Genomic DNA, 20118 nt, shown 5'->3' with positions numbered 1-20118 from the left:
AAGTTGACGACGTTCCATGCTCGGGGTACTTGTTTTCCTTCTAGGGTTTCGAGCTCGTATGCCCCCCCACCGAGTGCTTTCTTTACTCTGTAGGGTCCTTCCCCGTTTGGTTCAAGTTTCCCTACGCCGGGTTCGGGCACCATGACCTTACGGAGAACCAGGTCGCCGACGCTGAAGTTCCTCTTCTTTACTCGCGCGTTATAATACCGAGCTACCTTTTGCTGGTAGGTCACAGTTCGGATGTGCGCGAGGTCTCTCACTTCGTCCAGTAGGTCGAGGTTGGTGCGTAACTCGCCCTCGTTTGTCTGTTCATCGTATGCTTCTAGTCGCAGCGTAGGTACTTCGATTTCCGCGGGGATCACTGCCTCGGTGCCGTAGGTGAGGTTAAAGGGGGTCTCTCCTGTGGCGGTTTTTTCCGTGGTTCGGTGAGCCCATAAAACAATTGGTAGTTCGTCTGCCCACAAACCTTTGGCTCGGTCTAATCGTGCTTTCAGTCCGCGGAGGATGGCTCTGTTCATTACTTATGTTTGGCCATTTGCCTGCGGGTGTGCGACCGACGTGAAGTTCTGACTAATTCTCATACTTTGGCACCATTCTTGGAACTTGATATCTTCGAACTGTTTGCCGTTGTCGGAGATCAGTACCCGAGGTAGCCCGAAGCGACATACAATGTTCTTCCAAAAGAAGTTCTGTATGTTTCGGGTTGTAACTATTGCCAGGGGTTCAGCTTCTATCCACTTTGTGAAGTAATCTACTGCCACCACTAGGAATTTTCTCCCGCCTGTCGCTAGTGGGAATGGCCCCAGGAGGTCAATGCCCCATTGGGCGAAGGGCCATGGACTGGTGAGGTATTTGAGGTCGGCAGCGGGCTGATGGTGGATGTTGGCATGCTTATGACACTTGTCGCATTTTCTGACGAGCTCGATTGCCTCTGTCTTCATCGTTGGCCAGTAGTATCCTCGTCGAAGTGCTTTTTGGGCGAGGGCTCTGCCCCCCAGGTGTCCGCCGCACAAGCCTTCATGAGTGTCGCGGAGTACCAACCCGGATTTGGCTGGGCGCAAGCATCACAGGTAGGGGAGCGTGTAGGATCGTCGGTACAACCGTTCGTCTATCATGACGTATTTGGCTACCTGGCGCTGCACCCTCTTGGCTGCGTTGCAGTCCGCGGGGAGGGTTCCGTCTAGCAGGAAGCTTGCGAGTGGGTCGATCCAGCTCGGCTCTGCTTCAGTGACGGGAGCGACCCCTTCTACCCCACCGAGAATGCTGGGCCGAGGTAAGTCCTCTACATACACGGTTCTCCTGGCGTTGTGGCTCGTGCTAGCTAGTCGAGACAGGGCGTCGGCCTCAGCGCTCTCTGACCTCGGGATTTTCTTGATGAAGTATGACTGGAAGTTGAGCAGAGCCTCCTTTACTTTTGCCAAATATGCAATCATTGTGAGTTCGCGCGCTTCGTATTCGCCTGTAACTTGGTTGACCACGAGCTGGGAATCACTACAGATAACTATGTGTTTTGCTCCAACCTTGTGCGCTAGGTTTTAGCCCGGCTATCAGTGCCTCGTACTCCGCCTCGTTGTTGGATGCCGCGAACTCAAAGCGTAGTGCGTATTCCAGCTTTGTTCCGCTCGGGCCGCATAGCACTATTCCAGCCCCGCTGCCTTGCTGGTTCGAGGAGCCATCTACGTGAAGGATCCAAGGCTCCTCATCCTAGTTCGCGCTTGGTCTAACCAGGAGGGGTGCTACACAGGCTGCTACTTCACGGGGTTCGGACTCATTTGGCTTGCGAGCTCCGAGCTCGCCCGAACTGGGATCTCGGGCTCGACCGGCTCAGGGGCTTCGAGGTTAAACGTGCATTCTGCGATAAAATCTGCCAAGGCTTGGGCCTTAATGGCAGTTCTTGGCTTGTACTGGAGATCGTACTCGCTGAGTTCGATGGCCCACTTCGTCAGTCGGCCAGAAACCTCGGGTTTGAGTAAAACTTGTCTCAGAGGTTTGTCGGTTAGGACGATGACGGTGTGAGCCTGGAAGTACGGGCGGAGTTTCCATGCTGCTATCACCAGTGCATACGCTAGCTTTTCTATTTGCAGGTACCTTGTCTCTGCTCCCTGCAAGATTTTACTAACATAATATATGGGTCTTTGGACCCGATCTGCTTCCTTTACTAGTACCGAAATAACCACCTCGTCGCTAGCCGAGAGGTACAGTTTTAAGACTTCGCCTTCCTCGGGCCGAGCTAAGGTTGGCACACTGGCGAGGTAACCTTTTAGCTCATCAAATGCGAGCTGGTAGTCTTGGGTCCACTCGAACCCTTTGCCTTTGATTGCTTTGAAGAAGGGTAGGCAGCGATCTGCCGACTTGGACATGAAGCGACTTAGAGCGGCTATGTGGCCGTTTAGCCTCTGAACTTCTTTTACTTTCCGAGGCGGTCTCATATCTAGGATGGCTTTTATCTTGTCCGGGTTGGCCTCGATACTGCGCCGATTGACAACGTAGCCTAGGAATTTGCCCGAGGTGATGCCAAAGACACATTTGTTGGGGTTCAATTTCATGCTAAACTGACGCAGGATTTGGAAGACAGAATCCAAGTCTTTTATTAGTTCTTGTGAAAACCGTGTCTTGACAACCATGTTGTCTACATAACACTCTATCTTCGTGCCAATCAGGGGTCGAAACAGCCTATTTACAAGTCTTTGGAAGGTCGCCCCGGCATTTTTTAATCCGAAGGGCATGACCTTGTAACAGTACAGATCGAACTCGATTATGAAGCTGGTTTTTTCCTCGTCGGACTGGTCCATCCGGATTTGGTTGTAGCCTGAATAGGCATCCAGGAAGCTTAGCAATTCATGTCCCGAGGTCGCGTCCACTAGGCGGTCGATCCTGGGAAGGGGGAAGCAGTCTTTCGGGCAAGCTCGGTTCAGGTCAGTGTAGTCGACGCACATGCGCCACTTGCCATTCGCCTTTTTCACCAGCACAGGGTTGGCCACCCAACTCGGGTAATGGACTTCCCTTATGAAGTCTGCCGCGAGGAGCTTCTCGACTTCCTCGTCGACCGCCTTCCAGCGCTCTGGGGCTAAGTTCCGTTTCTTCTGTCTAACGGGTCTGACTAAAGGGTCAATACCGGGCATATCGGCCACGGACCATGCAAAAATATCTAAATTTTGAAGTAAAAAACTTACCAGTTCGGTCCGTAGGGGTTCTTTGACGGAAGCACCGATCTGGAGTGTGCGAGCTGGGTCCGTAGGCGAGGTTGGAATCGCGACTGTTTCCTCTGTGGGTGAGGCTCGTTCTTCACCTTGTTCCGCGGGCCGCTCCAGATCGAGGTCGCCGGCTGCCTTGGTCTTTCCCTTTAGGGCGGCAACGTAGTACTTGCGGGACTCGAGCTGGTCGCCTCGCGCTACCCCCACACCGAAGTCCGTAGGGAACTTCATGGCCAAATAGTAGGTGGAGACCACCGCTCGTAGGATATGCGTGATTGGCCGCCCTATTATGGCATTGTATGCGGAGGGGGTCACAACCACCAGGAAGTCGTGGTTGAGTCTGACCGCACAAGGCCACGTGCCGATTTCCACAGGTACCGTTATTTTTCCGAGGGGCCTGACTTCCTCTCCGCTGAAGCCCACCAGGGGAGTGTTTGCGGGCTTTAGTTCGCTCCTCGGCAGCTGTAGCCGATCAAACGCTAATTTGAAGAGGATGTCCGCCGAGCTGCCCGAATCTACGAGTACGCGTCTAACCTCGAAGTCGCTGATCCTTAGTTTAATGACAAGCGCGTCATCGTGGGGGTAGCGAACTCCTTGCGCGTCATCTTCCGTGAAGAGGATTGGTTCTTCGGTCTTTGGCCTTTTCGGAGGGTTCTGCTCCTCGAGGACCGCTTCGCGAACTGAAGTCTGGGCTGCTACCGAGGTACACCCTGCTACCACCGAACCTCCCACAATTACATGGATGGTTCCCCGAATTGGCCTCTCTACCGGAGGTTGTCGCTGCAACGGTTCGGCAGGCCTGCTACTAGATTCGGGGGCGTCCTTTTCGTGCTCGCCCGGCCGATCTGCTTTATTGTTATTATTGTTGTGTTGTACAAAGTTTCTCAAGTATCCGTGACGGATGAGCCCCTCTATTTCGTCTCGGAGATTATTGCACTGCTCGGTACTGTGACCATGGTCCCTATGGAAACTACAATACAAATTCTTGTTTCTTTCGTTCGGATTTTCCTTTAAGCGAGGTGGCCATTTCACATACGGGGCGTCCTTGATCGTCATTAAGATCTCGGTCCACCTTGTGTTCAGTGGCGTGTAATCCGTCCGAACTGGTAGGGGAGCTCGGAACGACTGGTTCAGTTTTGGGTCCCGGGCCAGGTTTTTTTGGTCGACTGAGTTAGAGGGCTCGCCATCCCTCTTTCTTTTCTCGTTTCCGCCCTCGGTTCGTTGGTTGATTTCTTCCTCCGTCCTCATGAACTTGTCTGCGAGCTTGAGAAATTCGGCCACGGTCGCGGGCTGGTTAGCTACCATGTGCCATTTGAACTCTTTGTGCGTCACCCCTCTTTTTGTTGCCGCGAGCTGCACCGCGGTATCTATAAGCATGCTTCATTGAATCGTTTGATGTAGCCCCGTATGGGTTCTCCTTCCCTTTGGACTACCCCAAAGATGCTTTCCTCTGCTCTGGGGCACCGTTTGCTGGTGACAAAGTGTGCAGTGAAGACCTGCACGAACTGAGCCCAGCACTTTATCGACCAGGGGGCCAGGTTCCTGTACCAAGTGCGGGCTACCCCCCTGAGGGTGGTGGTGAAAGCCAGGCACATGCATGATTCGCTGGCTCTGGCGAGGTGCATTTGGGACTGGAAAGCGTCAACATGATCGTTGGGGTCGAAGGACCCATCATACTTGTCTAGAGGTGGGAGCTTGAAATCTCTAGGCAAGGGGACTGCCAGGAGTTCTGACGCGAGGGGGGAAGGAACTGAGAGAATCGGGGCAACTCCTACCTCGTCCGAGCTCGTCTCGCCTTTGCCTCTGAGCTCTGACAGGACACGGGTGGCGGTTCGTCGACTTCGACGGCGCCTTCCCTGTTGAGTGGGCCTTGTATTGGCACTGCTGGCCTCCGTGTTGCCGAGCTCGATGGGCCCGGAATGTTGGTAGTCTGCTGCTGCCAGTGCGCCGAATCGGTTTTCCATGAGTGGGAACTCCGGTTTGGAGCCCCGAGGTGCCGATCTCGCAAGCGAGGTTCCTGACCCGCCTGCGAGCTACGAGGCGGGGATGACTTTTCTCTCTCTCCGGTCTGGGGACGAGGCCTGGCTGTTTGGGGGGTTCTGGGGCCTGGAGGCCTTTCCTTGTTGGGGGCGCCCATCCTGCGGAGAGGCCTTGACCGGCTTCGGAGCAGGGTGGCGAGGTGGAAGTAGTGGTTGGTTCGGTGGCAGTTGGGGGAACTGTTGTTGATAGTGATACTGGGAGAGGTTGTGCAACACTTGGTGCTGGTGAAGCTGGTGTTGCTGGAACTGTTGCATCTGGGCTTGCATTGCCCGCATGCACTGCATCAGGTCGTCCAACCAATTTTGGCTAGCTGCCAGGGGGACGGCGGTTGGTTCAGCGAAGGTACTCTCGATGGGGGGAAGAAAGGGGATGTTTGTGGCAGGAAGGTTTACAGGCGCCACTGCTTGTGGCGTATTCAGATTGGGAATTCCGTCCACCGAGAGGGGGATGGTGAACTGCCCAACGCACACCACGGGAATTTGAGGCTATTCCCTGGTGGTGTTTGTCTCTGTGCCGCGTCCGGCGTTGCTGGAAGAGGCCATGAGTGTTGAGTTTTTCAAAGAAGAAGAAAGGGGTATGAGAGTTTGGAGGGAGGCCTTTTGAAGCGTTCCCACAGACGGCGCCAATTGATGATGCACAATCCGGCCGATCTTAGCTGTCAACGATCTTGCCTCTGAACTGAGTGGCAAGGGACCTGAAACGGAGGGGGTGAAGAAGCTCCGGGGAGAACCCGGCGTAAGGGCTCCGAAGCTCAAGTTAGAGTCTTTCAAAGGCAAGATAAGCCAGATAGCGCAAAAGTTAGCATACCTTGTTCTTGGGGGGTAGGAGCCTTTTATAACCACCTCGCGCACTCACTTCCAAGCTTCTGTCAAATCGGGCATGATTATCTCTGAGCTCCTGCTAGTTCGGATGTCATTTCCTCTGGTCGGACAGAACCGCCACTACTCCTTTTTTCGGAGCCGTCTCTGCGGCTGGTAACGACGGTGGCAGGTGGCGGTAGCAGGAGGCCGTTTGAAGTGCGGCTGTCAGGCGTCAGATCCCAAATCAGTCAGGTGCGTCGCCCTTGGATACGGACGTCCTTGGTGTCAGGTACGTTTGGTCAGTCTGGTGTTTCGGAAGCGAAGTGCTGGAGTGGCGAGCGAGATGTCTTGAGTTCGGTTTGGGGAGTGTTCCGAGCTGCCATGGGCCAGCTCGGGTCATGGCTTTGTGAGGCTTAGGACCCGAGATAGTTCGGACTCCTTGCAGGGAGCTCGGGTTCTCAGTAGGGAGCTCGGGTTCTTAATAGGGAGCTCGAACTCCCAGTAGGGAGCTCGGACTCCTAGTAGGGAGCTCGGGTTCTTGGTAGGGAGCTCGGGCTCCTAGTAGAGAATCCGTTCTGGTGGAGTTCGGGCTCAGTAGTGAGCTTAGACTTCGTTACTTTCGGTGCTCGTTTTGGGCGCTCTGCTGCCTCGAATTGCTTGCTTTTGCCACGTATCGGGTGATTGCGAGATCGGGCCAAATTTCCCTTAGATACCATTGTTATTTCAAATGCAGGTATGAGAGGCTGTTTGTAGAAAACATTATCAAATTCTTGTTAAGAGGGAAAGGTACCCAAATCAACGGGTGGGGGGAATGTTGTTTATAAGGGAGTGGGGACAAATACATTTGAAGAATCATAAGTAATTTCTACATGTGATGTGACAATACATAACTCTCACCAATTTGTATTTGTATTGATCAACTCAAAAAAACTGTATGAAACACAACCTAAAATACAGGTTTGAACAGAACATTATAGGTAAATTGTGATGAATAGAGTAATAACTTTGCATATTTTTTGCAAGCAATTTAATCGAATATCTTGACAAGGGGTTTATTGGAGGGGAGCATGCATTTTAGCTACCGAGGCATGACAGTGACAGGCTAGGGAAGCAATCAAGACTCAAGAGTGAACAAACCAATGTTTAGTGCATACATACACAGCACATACATGTTAACCCTTGTGTGGTTCTACTCGTACACACTACACACCTTTGTTTTGTAGCTCATCCAAACTCCTCTGTTGAAGGTATCTAAAGGGGAACTTTTAGGCATTGTCAAAAGAGAGGGGAGGGGAGGGGAACTAGCATATTCATTCTAGCTGCATCTGTATCCCGTTGTAATTTAATTAATTTTCTTTCGGTTAATTTAGAAATGGATTCAACATAAAGCTAACACAAGTCAGTTCATCTTTCTTCCCTGCGTAAAAGGAAAAGAAAATAGATATTTATTTTTTTTTTTAAAAAGCTGTGTATAAAAAAAGAAAAAATAGATATTTGTAAAGGTGGGGACAATGGCTGGTCATTTGTTTTGAACTTTGAAGGGAGTAGGGCTTATCACATGACTAGAGAGAGAGAGGAGGTGTTGTTTGATTGGGTTAGTAGAGAGGAAATAGGTTTTCAACACCAATAGTATAGGAAATCCCGACTGGTAGCAGATATATTTCTCTGCTGTAAACACCTTTGTGTGTGTTAATTAACTGTATATCTTATCTGGACTTCTATAAACACCTTCCAGTCTTCCAGTACTAACCAACTTCTCATTTCCATTCCTATCAACCATGGCCGACATTCAGGGCTATGCCATTCGAATCCCTCTATCCCTCATCACCACAGTAGTTGTTAGATTCATCTTCAACAAGACAATCAGAACTAAACTTCCCTTTCCTCCAGGCCCATTAGCTTTGCCCATCATCCGAAGCCTACACTACATTGGCTCAATCCCTCACCGAAGCCTACGCTACGGCCCTTTGATCCACATTCTTCTCGGCTCCCTCCCTTGTATAGTAGTCTCCTCCCATGAGGCAACCAAACAAACAAGTGCTCAAGTCCCACGAGCTCACCTTTTCTTCTCGACCAGTGACTATTGCAGGACACTATCTAGCATATGAATCTGCTAACATTGTCACCGTTCCGTATGGACCCAACTGGAAGTTCATGAAAAAGCTCATGTCTGAGCTCCTAAGTGGTCAGGTTCTCAACCAATTCATTCCAGTAAAGAAGGAAGAGGTGCAACGCTTCATACTATCTATATTAAACAAGTCCCGTGTTGGTAAGGCTGTTGATGTTCGCCATGAAGTCATGAAGTTAACATACAACATAGTTTCAAGAATGTTAATGCAATAGGAGGAGCTCCAGAACAGAAGATCAGGCTGAGGAAACCATGGGGGTGGCGCAAGACGTAGCAGAGCTCGCCCATGGGTATAACATATCGGATTACGTTGGGCTTTGCAGGGATCTGGATTTACAAGGTCTAAGAAAAAGGATGAAAGACATACGTGAGCGGTTGGACAATAACAATATCATAGAAAAGATCATTATGGAGAATGAGGAAGCTAGGAGGTTGAAGAAGATGGGTGATGGAGGTGGTGTAAAGAATCTTCTTGATATAGTACTTGATATATCTGAAGATGAGGAAGCCGAGATAAGATTAACTGAAACGAACATCAAGGGATTCATTCTGGTAAGACAACAGTTTGATCTGTTAAAAGAAGATGAAATTAAATAAGGAGTAAAGGTCATTCTTTTTTTCTTTTTTTTATATGATATTTTCACGGGATTTATTTGCAGGGGGGACTGAAACATCTGCAGTGACAATTGAATACCCAGCCCTGTTGGAGAAAGAAAGAGAAAAGATGGACTTGGTAGTTGGAAAGAGTATATTGGTGGAAGAATCAGGCATCCCTCATCTTCCTTAACTCAAAGCAATTGTGAAGGAAACACTGAGGCTACACCCAGCTTTTCCTTTAGATCCAAGAAAATCGAATATAGACTGCAAAATCTGGGGATGTAACATTCCTGCAAAAACCTAGGTCTTTCTCAACTTCTGGGAGATCGGGAGAGACCCCAATTACTGGGCCAACCCATTCCAATTGCAACCACAACGATTTATGATTGAAGATGGCAGCAAAAAAAAAAATCGTCAGATACGTGTTAGGGGACAGAATTTTCAACTCCAGCCTTTTGGAAGCGGAAGGAGGATGTGTCCAGGAATCTCTCTTGCTTTACAAATGGAACAAACAGGTCTGGCAAGCATGGTTCAGTTTCTCGGGCGGAAACAGGTTAGAGATGAAATGCATACAAGAATAGACATGCAAGAGAAAGCTCCATTTAATCTCCAAACTGACTGATGTAGCACGATATCTGATCACTCCTAGCTGGAAGGGGCCACGCTCTTATCTGGCAACGGACAGCACCTAAGAAGGAGAAGATGAAAGATTCCCGAGAAACTCGCCCGGCGGGAATACTCCGATGCTTAAGTTAGAATTCAACGAAAAGCTTAGAGAGTAATGACGAGCTAAGAGTGGAGATGCACACTACTCGATTACCAAAAATTCAATTACCTTTTTCCTTGGGGGTTAGAACCCTTATATATTAATGTGCTGCCAAATCAGGTGTAACCACCTCTAATTCTCTACTACAGTCGTTATTCGTCAAGTTGATTTGATTGGCACAGATATCAATCGCAAGGTACAGTCCTATCACCTAAGAGATGTTATGCAGAACTGCCATTTACGACCACACCACCTAACGTGAGACGTGGGCGTAGTCATCTGGACCGGTAGGTGCTACGCCACCGGACAAGAGACGTGGGAGTAGTCTGACAAGCACAATCTTGTTAGATAAGTTTCCCGAAGGCTCCGGGTTACTCAGTAGCAAACTCCCTCATAGCGAGCTACGTTGCAACAAACCATTCTATAACGAGTTGTGGCGAACTGTCTCGTGGTGGGTTGTTCAACTAGAGTTTTAGTGAGCTCATAGCATGCCTGTAGACCTGTTCATGGGCCGGGTGGCTCGACGGGCCAGCCCGTCCCAACCCAGTCCCCGGACAGGCTTGAACAGGTATATAGGCCCGCAGGCTTAACCTCAGGCCAAAAAGCCCAGCCCGTAATAAATTCAAGCTGAGCTCAGAATTTGCCAAAATAACCCAACCCGAGCCCGGCCCAACCCAACCTATAAATAAACCTAAAACCCTAGTTGAATACCCCTCTTTTTTTCACCTCTTTCCCTTATTTTTCCAACCAAATTCTTTTTCTCCACATCCTCTTTCCCTTCTTTATATATATTTTTTAATATATATAAATTTTGAATTTATATATTTTTTTAATGTAAATAAATTCGGATTTATATTGATTATTGAATAAGAAAATTTTTTAGTTTATTTTATTAGGTCGAGCTTCAAACTTGGGCTCGGACTTCAAGCTTTTTATTAAGGCCGAGCTCGGGCCCAAGTTGTAAGCCTGTTGGTCGAGACAAGCTCAAACTCGGGGCTAACATATTTCTATTATGAAGAGTAAAAGCCCGGCCCGAACACAACCTGGCCCATGAACAGGTCTCCCTGAGCTATCAATTACGTCGAATCATATCCACTTTTTGGTGGGGGGAATCAAATACATTAGGACTAAGTTTTAATGTTTTAAGAGTTCTAGATTTTTAATTTTTATAGCGTTGGAAGGTAACACTTAGAAGTTTATTTAGAAACTGTAAGCTTTCAAAAATTAAGGATTTCAGAGTTAAGCAGTGTTCAAATCAACAACCAAATTTATCAAGGGTAATTTTAAAGTAGGAAAAGACTTGGCTATGAAAAAATAGCTTTGTAAGAAATCTACATCCCCCAATGCCAATTCCAACGATTAATGACGATCAAAACGTATAAATTGGACGAAAGAAGAGAAAAAGATTGATGAACCGCTACGCATAAATTGAGGGAAAACAGAAACGAAAGTTAATTTCAGGTTTAAAAATAACAGAGACAGTAAGCAGAATCTTTTCTATCCAACCCCACAACATTAAAATAATTTACATGACCATTCGTCGAACACCACAGGAGCGAAGCAAAAAGGAACAAAAGAAGAACAGGAACAGAAAGACAGAACAGAACTACATCTATCTTAGCTCTTCCTCACGCCCTCTCGCCGCGAATCCTGCGGGCAAGCTGGATATCCTTAGGCATAATGGTAACCCTCTTGGCATGAATAGCGCAAAGGTTGGTATCCTCAAAGAGTCCGACCAAGTAGGCTTCGGCGGCTTCCTGAAGAGCAGCGACAGCGCTGCTCTGGAAACGTAAATCGGTCTTGAAGTCCTGAGCAATCTCACGGACGAGACGCTGAAAAGGTAGCTTCCGAATCAAGAGCTCTGTGCTCTTCTGGTACTTCCTGATCTCACGAAGTGCCACGGTTCCAGGCCTAAACCTGTGTGGCTTCTTCACGCCTCCGGTGGCCGGTGCAGACTTTCGAGCTGCCTTGGTCGCCAGCTGCTTACGAGGAGCCTTCCCTCCCGTCGATTTCCTTGCCGTCTGCTTCGTTCGGGCCATATCTCTCGGCGACAGAAAGAAAGAAGAGATCGATAGATTTCTCAGAAAACGCAGAGTGAACCCAACCAAGCTCCACGCCTGAGACGGGATGCCTCGACGAGAATTTGTAGGAAACGATGAGATAACGCGGGAACTCGAAATTAGTTTTGGTTTTTTGAATGGTATTAGTGTATTACTGATCCCAAGCCGTTAGATGTGGAATGTTATTGACGGACAAAGATTCAAAACAACGAAGTGACAGGGATTGCGATCCATGTTTACCATAGTCATTCAGAGGAGCGATAAGTGATAAAATTCCAATTTTATCCAATGTGTTATAACATGTTGGGCCAGGCTTGGGATGGAGGCCCATGGATGGGATTGATGAACCTCCACAAGGATGATCAGCTCGAGTTCTTTAAAAAATTAATTTGTATATGTATGTAGATAGATACATTGGGAGTGGGTGGATCATCGATGTATGAGCATTTGATGACTAACCCGATTACTTTATTGTTAGGGTCGAATGCATCAGATTAGAGTTTCATCGGGTTGGGCTAATTGTTGCATCAACCCAACCTCATTCAGCTCAGGTTTCACCTTATCAAACTTTGGGTTTATGACGGGCCAGGCTCAAAATCAGCCCAATAACTAGCCTTGAACACGGGCTATTTGAATAGGCAGGTAAATTTTATGGCCCATTTGAAGTTTTGAACAGCAGGTACAGCGTTGATGAGAATTGAGAACCGATTTGCTAGTTGGAGGTTCAATGGAGTTTCTACATTTTCCTCTCGTCAATTGGGCACAGGTCCAATGTAAGGTCGGGCTAGAGCTTATATGGCCTGTGGGATTGAACAGATAGAAATCCAGTGAGTTCTCTTTCTGAACGCAATTTGGGTTGGGCACAGGATCCCTCCAATGACTCCTGGATCTGCCACTTGCAAATGTGTTCGTTTGTGATTGGAAATGTAACCCGTCCAAATGGCAGAATTTGGTAAGATCAATCTAGCTCTTCCTACCTGATGCTTCTACCCAAGCCCAACCAGACTTGGACACTCTGAGCCCCTAAGTCATCTCCCAGAATTGGCAATTGCAATAATAATTGTATTTGGTATCATTTATGCTTGTACTAGAGTTTGAGTTTGGAAGCAGCACAAACTGAGCCAAAAAGGCTTGGGGTTTATCAATACAATTTTTTGATAAAACAGGTTAATGGTGTCGTTGCCACTTCTTCATGAGATGTCAGACTTGATGTTTCAATTATAAATGTCAATACCGATCAAGTGCATACATTTTTTTTTAATGGAAGTGGGTATCTTATCTATGCGAGTATGCAACAATTAGGCTAGAGCATCCGGTTTATTTAGAAAAAAATCAAATCGGATAAACCAAAATTAAAAACAAAAAAAATCAAAATTTTCAGTTTGGTTTTGGCAATTTCGGTTAAAACCAAATTTCAGTAATATATATTATATATTATGAAACCTGATGAAGGATGATTTGACCCAACCTATGAAACGGTGACATGTAGACATTGATTCAACGTAAGTGACAGCTCAGCATTGTGGCCCAGTACAACCAAGTAACGGGCCAATAAAACAGCTCGCTACATCGTAGCACGCAAAAGAAGGAGCTCGCCATAACGCGAGCTCCGGATTCCCCGAGCTACCTCTAAAGGGATATTCTAAGGCAACTTTAACTTGCGAGCTAAGAAAACCAGCTCGCCCGAGCTCCCAAGCAGACAAGTCATTCCGATGACCAATTCTACTAAGGGTACTCCTGAAGTATTCCGAGCTCTCTGCAAAGTAGCTCGTGAATGGGCCGCACGAGCATTCCTCAGGAAGCTTCTATCTAACAGGCCGTACCAATCAGACTGCGCCACGTTCCTTACTAACGGCATAATCCCTGTCCCTTCGACAGTCTGCGCCCACGTCTCTTAGCAGGCGGAGGGGTGCTGATCACTTTGGAGATGTGTCACTCACCTAGGTGAGGAGTACGCCACAACGGCCACCTGCGCAGCCCTGACAGGTAACGGCTGTGACAGAGGCCCAATAGTGGTTATGCCGAATCTCACAAAAGCGCCCCTATAAAATCCCTCAGGGTAGAAAAAAACCTTCCTCTTGAGACCTCTAATCTCTCGAGTATACTGATAAAACACGACCTACACTCTTAGCCTTCGTTTTCCCTTTGCTTCCTGTACACCATACTAACTTAAGCATCGGAGTATTCCCACTGGGTAAAATCCCTAGTAATCCTTCTTTTCATCTTCTCAGGTGTCGTCCGTTGCCGACAAGGAGCCAGTCAGCAACCAACTAGGAGTAACCGGATTGCGCTACATCATTTTGCACCGTCTGTGGGAAACGCTTCAAAAGGCCTTTCTCTCTAAACTTTCTCAGTTCTTATCTTCCTAACAATCCAACGCTCATGGCTTCCTCTAGCAACGTAGGACAAAGCACGGAAATGGACAACTCCAGGGAACAACCCCAGCTTCCTACTGTTTGTATCGGACAGTTCGTCATCCCCCTCTCTGTGGACGGAATCCCCAGCTTGAATGTGCCTCTCACAGTGGCACCTGTCGTCACCCCACTCCCTGCTACAGTCAGAGCGAATTTCACCGAACCTTCGGTCGTGCCCCCAGCGGCCAGCTCAAACCAACTGGAGGACTTGATGCAGTGCATGCGGGCCATGCAGGCCCAAATGCAACAGTTTCAGCAACTTCAGCTCTATCAACAACATGTACTGCACCACGTCTCCTAGTATCAGTATCAGTATCAGTAGCAGTTCCCCCATCTGCCTCAACCTCAATGTCAGCAGCCGCAGTTCCCGCCTCGGCACCTAACCTCGCATCAAGCTAAGTCTCGCCGCCAAGACGAGCGCCCCTCAGGCCAAGGAGAGGTCTTCCAAAACCTCCCAAAAAACCAGGCCTCCCCTCGCAGCAAACGAGAGAGACCAGCTACCCTGATCTCACCGCGGGTGGACAAGTTGGGAGGACCCTAGCTCGCCAGGTCTATGTCACCTCGGCAGTCGTAGTTTGAAACCCCGCTCCTTGAGAACCGGTTCGAGGTCCTGGCAACAGATTCCAAGCAGGACCCCTCTGTCCGCAGCCATCACCACCAAACCGGGCTACTTCCGGCACAAACCATTTCAGACAGCGCAAAGGTGAGCAGCACGAACGTCGAGCCCACCAAGAAGCAGAGACGCCGCCACCGAGCTCGTCGATCTATCACCCGCGATTTGCTCGAGCTCATGGGCAAAGAAGAGGTAAGCTCGGCCGAAGTCAAAGCTCCCCTCCTCTCGGTTCCATCCCCCCTGTCTTCCGAACTCCTGGCAGTCCCGATGCCCAAAGACTTCAAGCTCCCCCCTCTTGACAAGTATGACAGGTCATTCGACCCGAATGACCACATAGATGCTTTTCAGTTACAGATGCACCTGGCGCGAGCTAGTGAGTCGTGCATGTGCGTGGCATTCTCCACCACTTTTAGGGGAGCAGCCCGCACGTGGTACCGGAACTTGGCACCCGGATCAATAAGAAGTTGGGCGCAGTTCGCACAAGCCTTCATATCCAACTTCGTCACCAGCAAACGGTGCCCGCAAACTGAAGAAAGCCTCCTCAACATAGCGCAAATAGAGGGAGAGTCCATCCGGGGCTATATCAAGCAGCTCAACGACACTTGTATGCAGATACCGCGCCTGGACCCCGTCGTACGCCTTGCAGCAGCCAAGAAGGGCATGACGCACAAAGAGTTCAAGTGGCACATGGTCGTCAACCAACCCGCGACCATAACCGAGTTTCCGAAGCTTGCGGACAAATTCATAGCCACCGAAGAGGAGATCAACCAGAAGGGCAAGGGCACACCCGAAAAAAGAAAGAGAGAAGGAGAGCCTTCTACTCAAGGGGACAGCCGAAGAAAAAAGGAAACAATTCGGGGGGCAAAGTCGGGTCAATTGTTCCGGGCTCCAATAGCGGACCGAGCTGATTACACCCCACTGAACACGAAGCGGGCCGAGATCCTAATGGCGATCAAGGATGCCCCGTACGTGAAGTTGGCCACCCCGTCTAAGGGGGAATCCCAATGAAAGAAATAAGTCTTTATTGCAGTTTTCACAAAGATCACGGTCATAGTACCGAGAGTAGTAAAAACCTCCGCGACGAGAAAGAGGAGCTCATCCGTCGCGGATATTTGAGAAAACTTTGTACAAAATAATAATAACAATAATAATAGAGCAGGTAGGCAAGGGGAGCACGGTAAAGATGCCCCCGAGTCTACCAGCAGGCCGGCCAAACAATCGCAGAGGCAGCCCCCAGAGGAGAGGCCAGTTCGGGGGACCATCTGCATTATAGTGGGAGGTTCGACCGTTGCGGGTTGTACTTCAGCGGCAGCTCGGACGTCGGTTCGTGAGGCCACCAAGGAGGAGTAGAACCCCCCAGAGCGGCCGAAACAGAAGAGTCGATTTTCTTCACAGAAGATGATGCGCGACGAGTCCACTACCCCCACGATGACGCGCTCGTGATAAAGCTAAGAATCAACGACTTCGAGGTCAGGCGCGTACTCGTGGACTCAGGCAGCTCAGCCGACATCCTTTTCAAAGCTGCATTTGACCAGCTTCAGTTGCAGAGAAGCAACCTGAAGCCTACAGACACCCCTTTAGTGGGTTTCAGCGGAGAAGAAGTCCGCCACCTTGGGAAAGTAGCAGTACCTGTAGAGATCGGCACATGGCTTTGTGTGGTCAGATTCGAACACAACTTCCTGGTGGTAGCGACCCCCTCCCCCTACAATGCCATAATAGGTCGACCGATCACCCAAGTCCTACGAGCGGTGGTCTCCACTTACCACTTGGCTATGAAGTTCCCAACAGACTTCGGTGTGGGAGTAGCGTGAAGCGACCAGCTCGAATCCCGCAAGTGCTATGTTGCCACCCTGAAGGGGAAAACCAAGGTGGTCGCCAACCTTGAACTGGAGCGACCCACGGAGCAAGGCGAAGAGCGAGCCGCGCCCCCAGAAGAAATAGTCGCGGTCCCGACCTTAGTAGCAGACTCGACTCGGACGCTTCAGATCGACGCTTCCATCCAGGAGCCCCTACGATCCGAACTAGTAAGCTTTTTACTTCAAAATTTAGACATTTTTGCATGGTCCGCTGCAGAGATGCCGAGTATAGACCCCAAACTCATAACTCACAAACTGAACACTGATCCTGTAGTTAGGCCCGTTAGACAGAAGAAACGCAACCTAGCCCCAGAGCGGTGGAAAGTGGTCGATGAGAAGGTCGAGAAGCTCCTCGCAACTGACTTCATAAGAGAAGTCCATTACCCGAGTTGGGAAGCCAACCCCGTTCTAGTAAAGAAGGCTAACGGCAAGTGGCGCATGTGCGTCGACTACACCGACCTAAACCGAGCCTGCCCGAAAGACTGCTTCTCGCTCCCCAGAATTGACCGTTTGGTGGATGCGACCTCAGGGCACGAGTTGTTGAGTTTCTTAGACGCCTATTCGGGCTATAAACAAATCAAGATGGACCCGGCGGACGAAGAAAAGACTGCCTTCATCACAGAATTCGGCCTATACTGTTACAAGGTTATGCCTTTCAGGTTGAAAAATGCAAGAGCAACCTTTCAAAGGCTTGTAAATAAGTTGTTTGCGCCGTTAATCGGTAGAAAATAGAATGCTATGTAGACGACATGGTCATCAAAACTCAATTCTCACATGAATTAATACAAAACTTGCAATCTGTTTTTGAAATTTTGCGTAAGTTTGATATGAGATTGAACCCTAACAAGTGTGTGTTTAGTGTGACCTCGGGCAAGTTCCTAGGATACATCGTTAACCGGCGTGGCATCGAGGCCAACCCGGATAAAGTTAAGGCCATTTTAGATATGAAACCACCCCGGAAGCTGAAGCAGGTTCAGAGGTTGAATGGCCGCATAGCTGCCCTGAGCCGGTTCATGTCTAAATCGGCGGACCGTTGTCTGCCGTTCTTTAAGGCATTCAAGAGCAAAGGGTTCAAGTGGACCCAAGACTGTCAGCTCGCGTTTGACGAGCTCAAGAAATACCTCGCTAGTGTGCCGACCATAACCCGACCCGAAGAGGGCGATGTTTTAGAACTGTACCTCTCGGCGAGTGACGAAGTGGTCAGTTCGGTACTAATAAAGGAAGTAGATCGGGTCCAAAGACCCATCTATTATGTTAGTAAAGTATTGTAGAGAGCAGAAACGAGATACCCGGAGATGGAAAAGCTAGCATGCGCACTGATAATCGCAGCTCGGAAACTCCGCCCGTACTTCCAAGCTCATACTATTATTGTCCTCACTGACAGACCCCTGAGGCAAATATTGCTTAAGCCCGAGGTCTCTGGTCGGTTGACGAAGTGGTCCGTTGAGCTCAGCGAGTTCGACCTCTACTACAATCCGCGAACTACCATTAAGGCCGAAGCCCCTAGGCCGGTCGAGCGCGAGGTCCCCAGTTCGGGTGAGCTCGAAGCTCCCAGGCCGGTTCAGTCTGAGCCCCATGAGGTAGCAGCCAGTGTGGCATCTCTCCTATCTAGGCCAAGCGCGAGCTGGGATTAGGAGCCCTGGATCCTTCATGTAGATGGCTCCTTGAACCAATAGGGCAGCGGGGCCGGAATAGTCCTGCACAGCCCAAGTGACACGAAACTGGAGTACGCGCGATGCTTCGAGTTCGCAGCGTCTAACAATGAAGCGGAGTACGAGGCGTTGCTACTTGGACTAGCCTTAGCCAGAGAAGTAAAAGTCAAGCACATTGTTATCTGCAGCGACTCCTAGCTCGTGGTTAACCAGGTCACCGGCGAGTATGAAGCTCGCGAGCCAACCATGATTGCCTACTTGACCAAAGTTAGAGAGTCCCTGCTCGACTTCCAGTCACACATCATCAAATAGATCCCTAGGTCGGAGAACGCTGAGGCCGACGCCCTGTCCAACTTAGCCAGCACTAGCGACATCACCATGAGAACCGTGTACATAGAGGACCTGTCTCGGCCTAGCATTCTCAGGGGGGCAGAGGAGGCCGCTCCCGTCGTTCAAGCAGAGCCAAGCTAGATTGACCCGCTCGCGAGCTTCTTGCTACACAGGACCCTCCCTGCAGATCGTGATGTAGCCAGAAGGGTGTAGCGCCAGGCAACCAAATACGTCCTGATAGATGAGCGGCTGTACAGGAGATCCTACATGCTCTCCTATCTACGTTGCTTGCGGCCTACCGAAGCCGAACTCGTACTCCGCGACACTCATGAGGGGTTGTGCGGCGGGCACTTGGGGGGCAGAGCTCTTGCCCAGAAAGCGCTTCGACAAGGGTATTATTGGCCAACAATGAAGGCAAATGCCATTGAACTCGTTAGAAAATGTGACAAATGCTAGAGACATGCCAACATTCACCACCAACCCGTTGCCGACCTCAAGTATCTTACCAGTCCGTGGCCCTTTGCAAAGTGGGGCATCGATCTACTCGAGCCATTCCCACCAGCAACGGGTGGAAGGAACTTCTTAGTGGTAGAAGTGAACTATTTTACCAAGTGGGTAGAAGTCAAACCCCTCGTAACGATAACAAGCCGAAATGTCCAAAACTTCTTTTGGAAAAACATCGTATGCCACTTTGGATTACCTCGGGTATTGATTTCCGACAACGGCACATAGTTCGAAGACATCAAATTCCAAGACTGGTGCCAAGACATGGGAATCCGACAGAACTTTACTTCAGTCGCACACCCTCTGGCACGGTCAGGCAGAAGTAACGAACAGAGTCATCCTCAGCGGATTAAAGGCACGGTTGGAACGAGCTAAAGGATTGGGGGCAGATGAACTACACAGTGTTCTATGGGCATATCGGACCACGGAGAAGACCGCCACGGGAGAAACACCCTTCAATCTCACCTACGACACCGAAGCAGTGATCCCCACAGAGATCGAAGTACCTACGTTGCGCCTAGAAACATACAGTGATCAAACAAACGAAGATGAGCTACATACCAACCTCGATCTACTGGACGAAGTAAGGGACCTCGCGTACATTAGGACCGTAGCCTACCAGTAGAGAGTAGCTCGGTACTATAATGCCAGGGTCAAGAAAGCGAAACCTCCGCGTTGGCGACCTGGCCCTTCGAAAAGTTATGGTGCTTGAGCCCAGCGCTGGCAAACTCGGGTCCAACAGGGAAGGTACTAACCGAGTGAAACGAGTGCTCGGGGAAGGAACATACGAGCTCGAGACCCTCGAAGGGAAACAAGTACCTCGAGCATGGAATATTGTCAACCTAAGGCAATACTATCTGTAAGAATCGAGTAGGCCACGAGCCACGAGCCACTCCCAAAGCCTAAGGGCCAGAATACCGAGCTAATATGACCACGGTACAACAGAACCCAGTCGCCCCTATGGCATGGGCAGACTCCGAGAGTGGGCCACGAGCCACTCCTTCAACCCAAGGGCCAAAACACCAAGCTAACAAAGACCTCGGCGTGAAGAAAGACCTAGCCACTTCAATGGCGAAGGCAAGGTATGAAATATCAAAGGCGTAAGCAGCTCGGGTTTAAACCCTGCGAAGCATAGATCGTCTCAATACGTTGGTTGAATTGAGG

General features: G+C 49.6%; 1 protein-coding gene across 1 annotated transcript; it reads right to left on the bottom strand.

The window, feature by feature from the left end:
* Window positions 1-10953: 10953 nt before the first annotated feature.
* Window positions 10954-11662, bottom strand: LOC104597500 (histone H3.2). The gene has a single exon (XM_010259079.3). It carries the CDS (start codon window positions 11562-11564, stop codon window positions 11154-11156), a length of 411 nt encoding a protein of 136 aa, XP_010257381.1. The 5' UTR covers window positions 11565-11662; the 3' UTR covers window positions 10954-11153.
* Window positions 11663-20118: the final 8456 nt, after the last annotated feature.

Source organism: Nelumbo nucifera, chromosome 7 (assembly GCF_055504915.1).
Source record: "Nelumbo nucifera cultivar China Antique chromosome 7, China Antique-T2T, whole genome shotgun sequence".
NCBI lineage: Eukaryota > Viridiplantae > Streptophyta > Magnoliopsida > Proteales > Nelumbonaceae > Nelumbo > Nelumbo nucifera.
The sequence above is the reverse complement of the archived record's forward strand: the minus strand, read 5'-3'. Positions and strand labels throughout refer to the sequence as shown.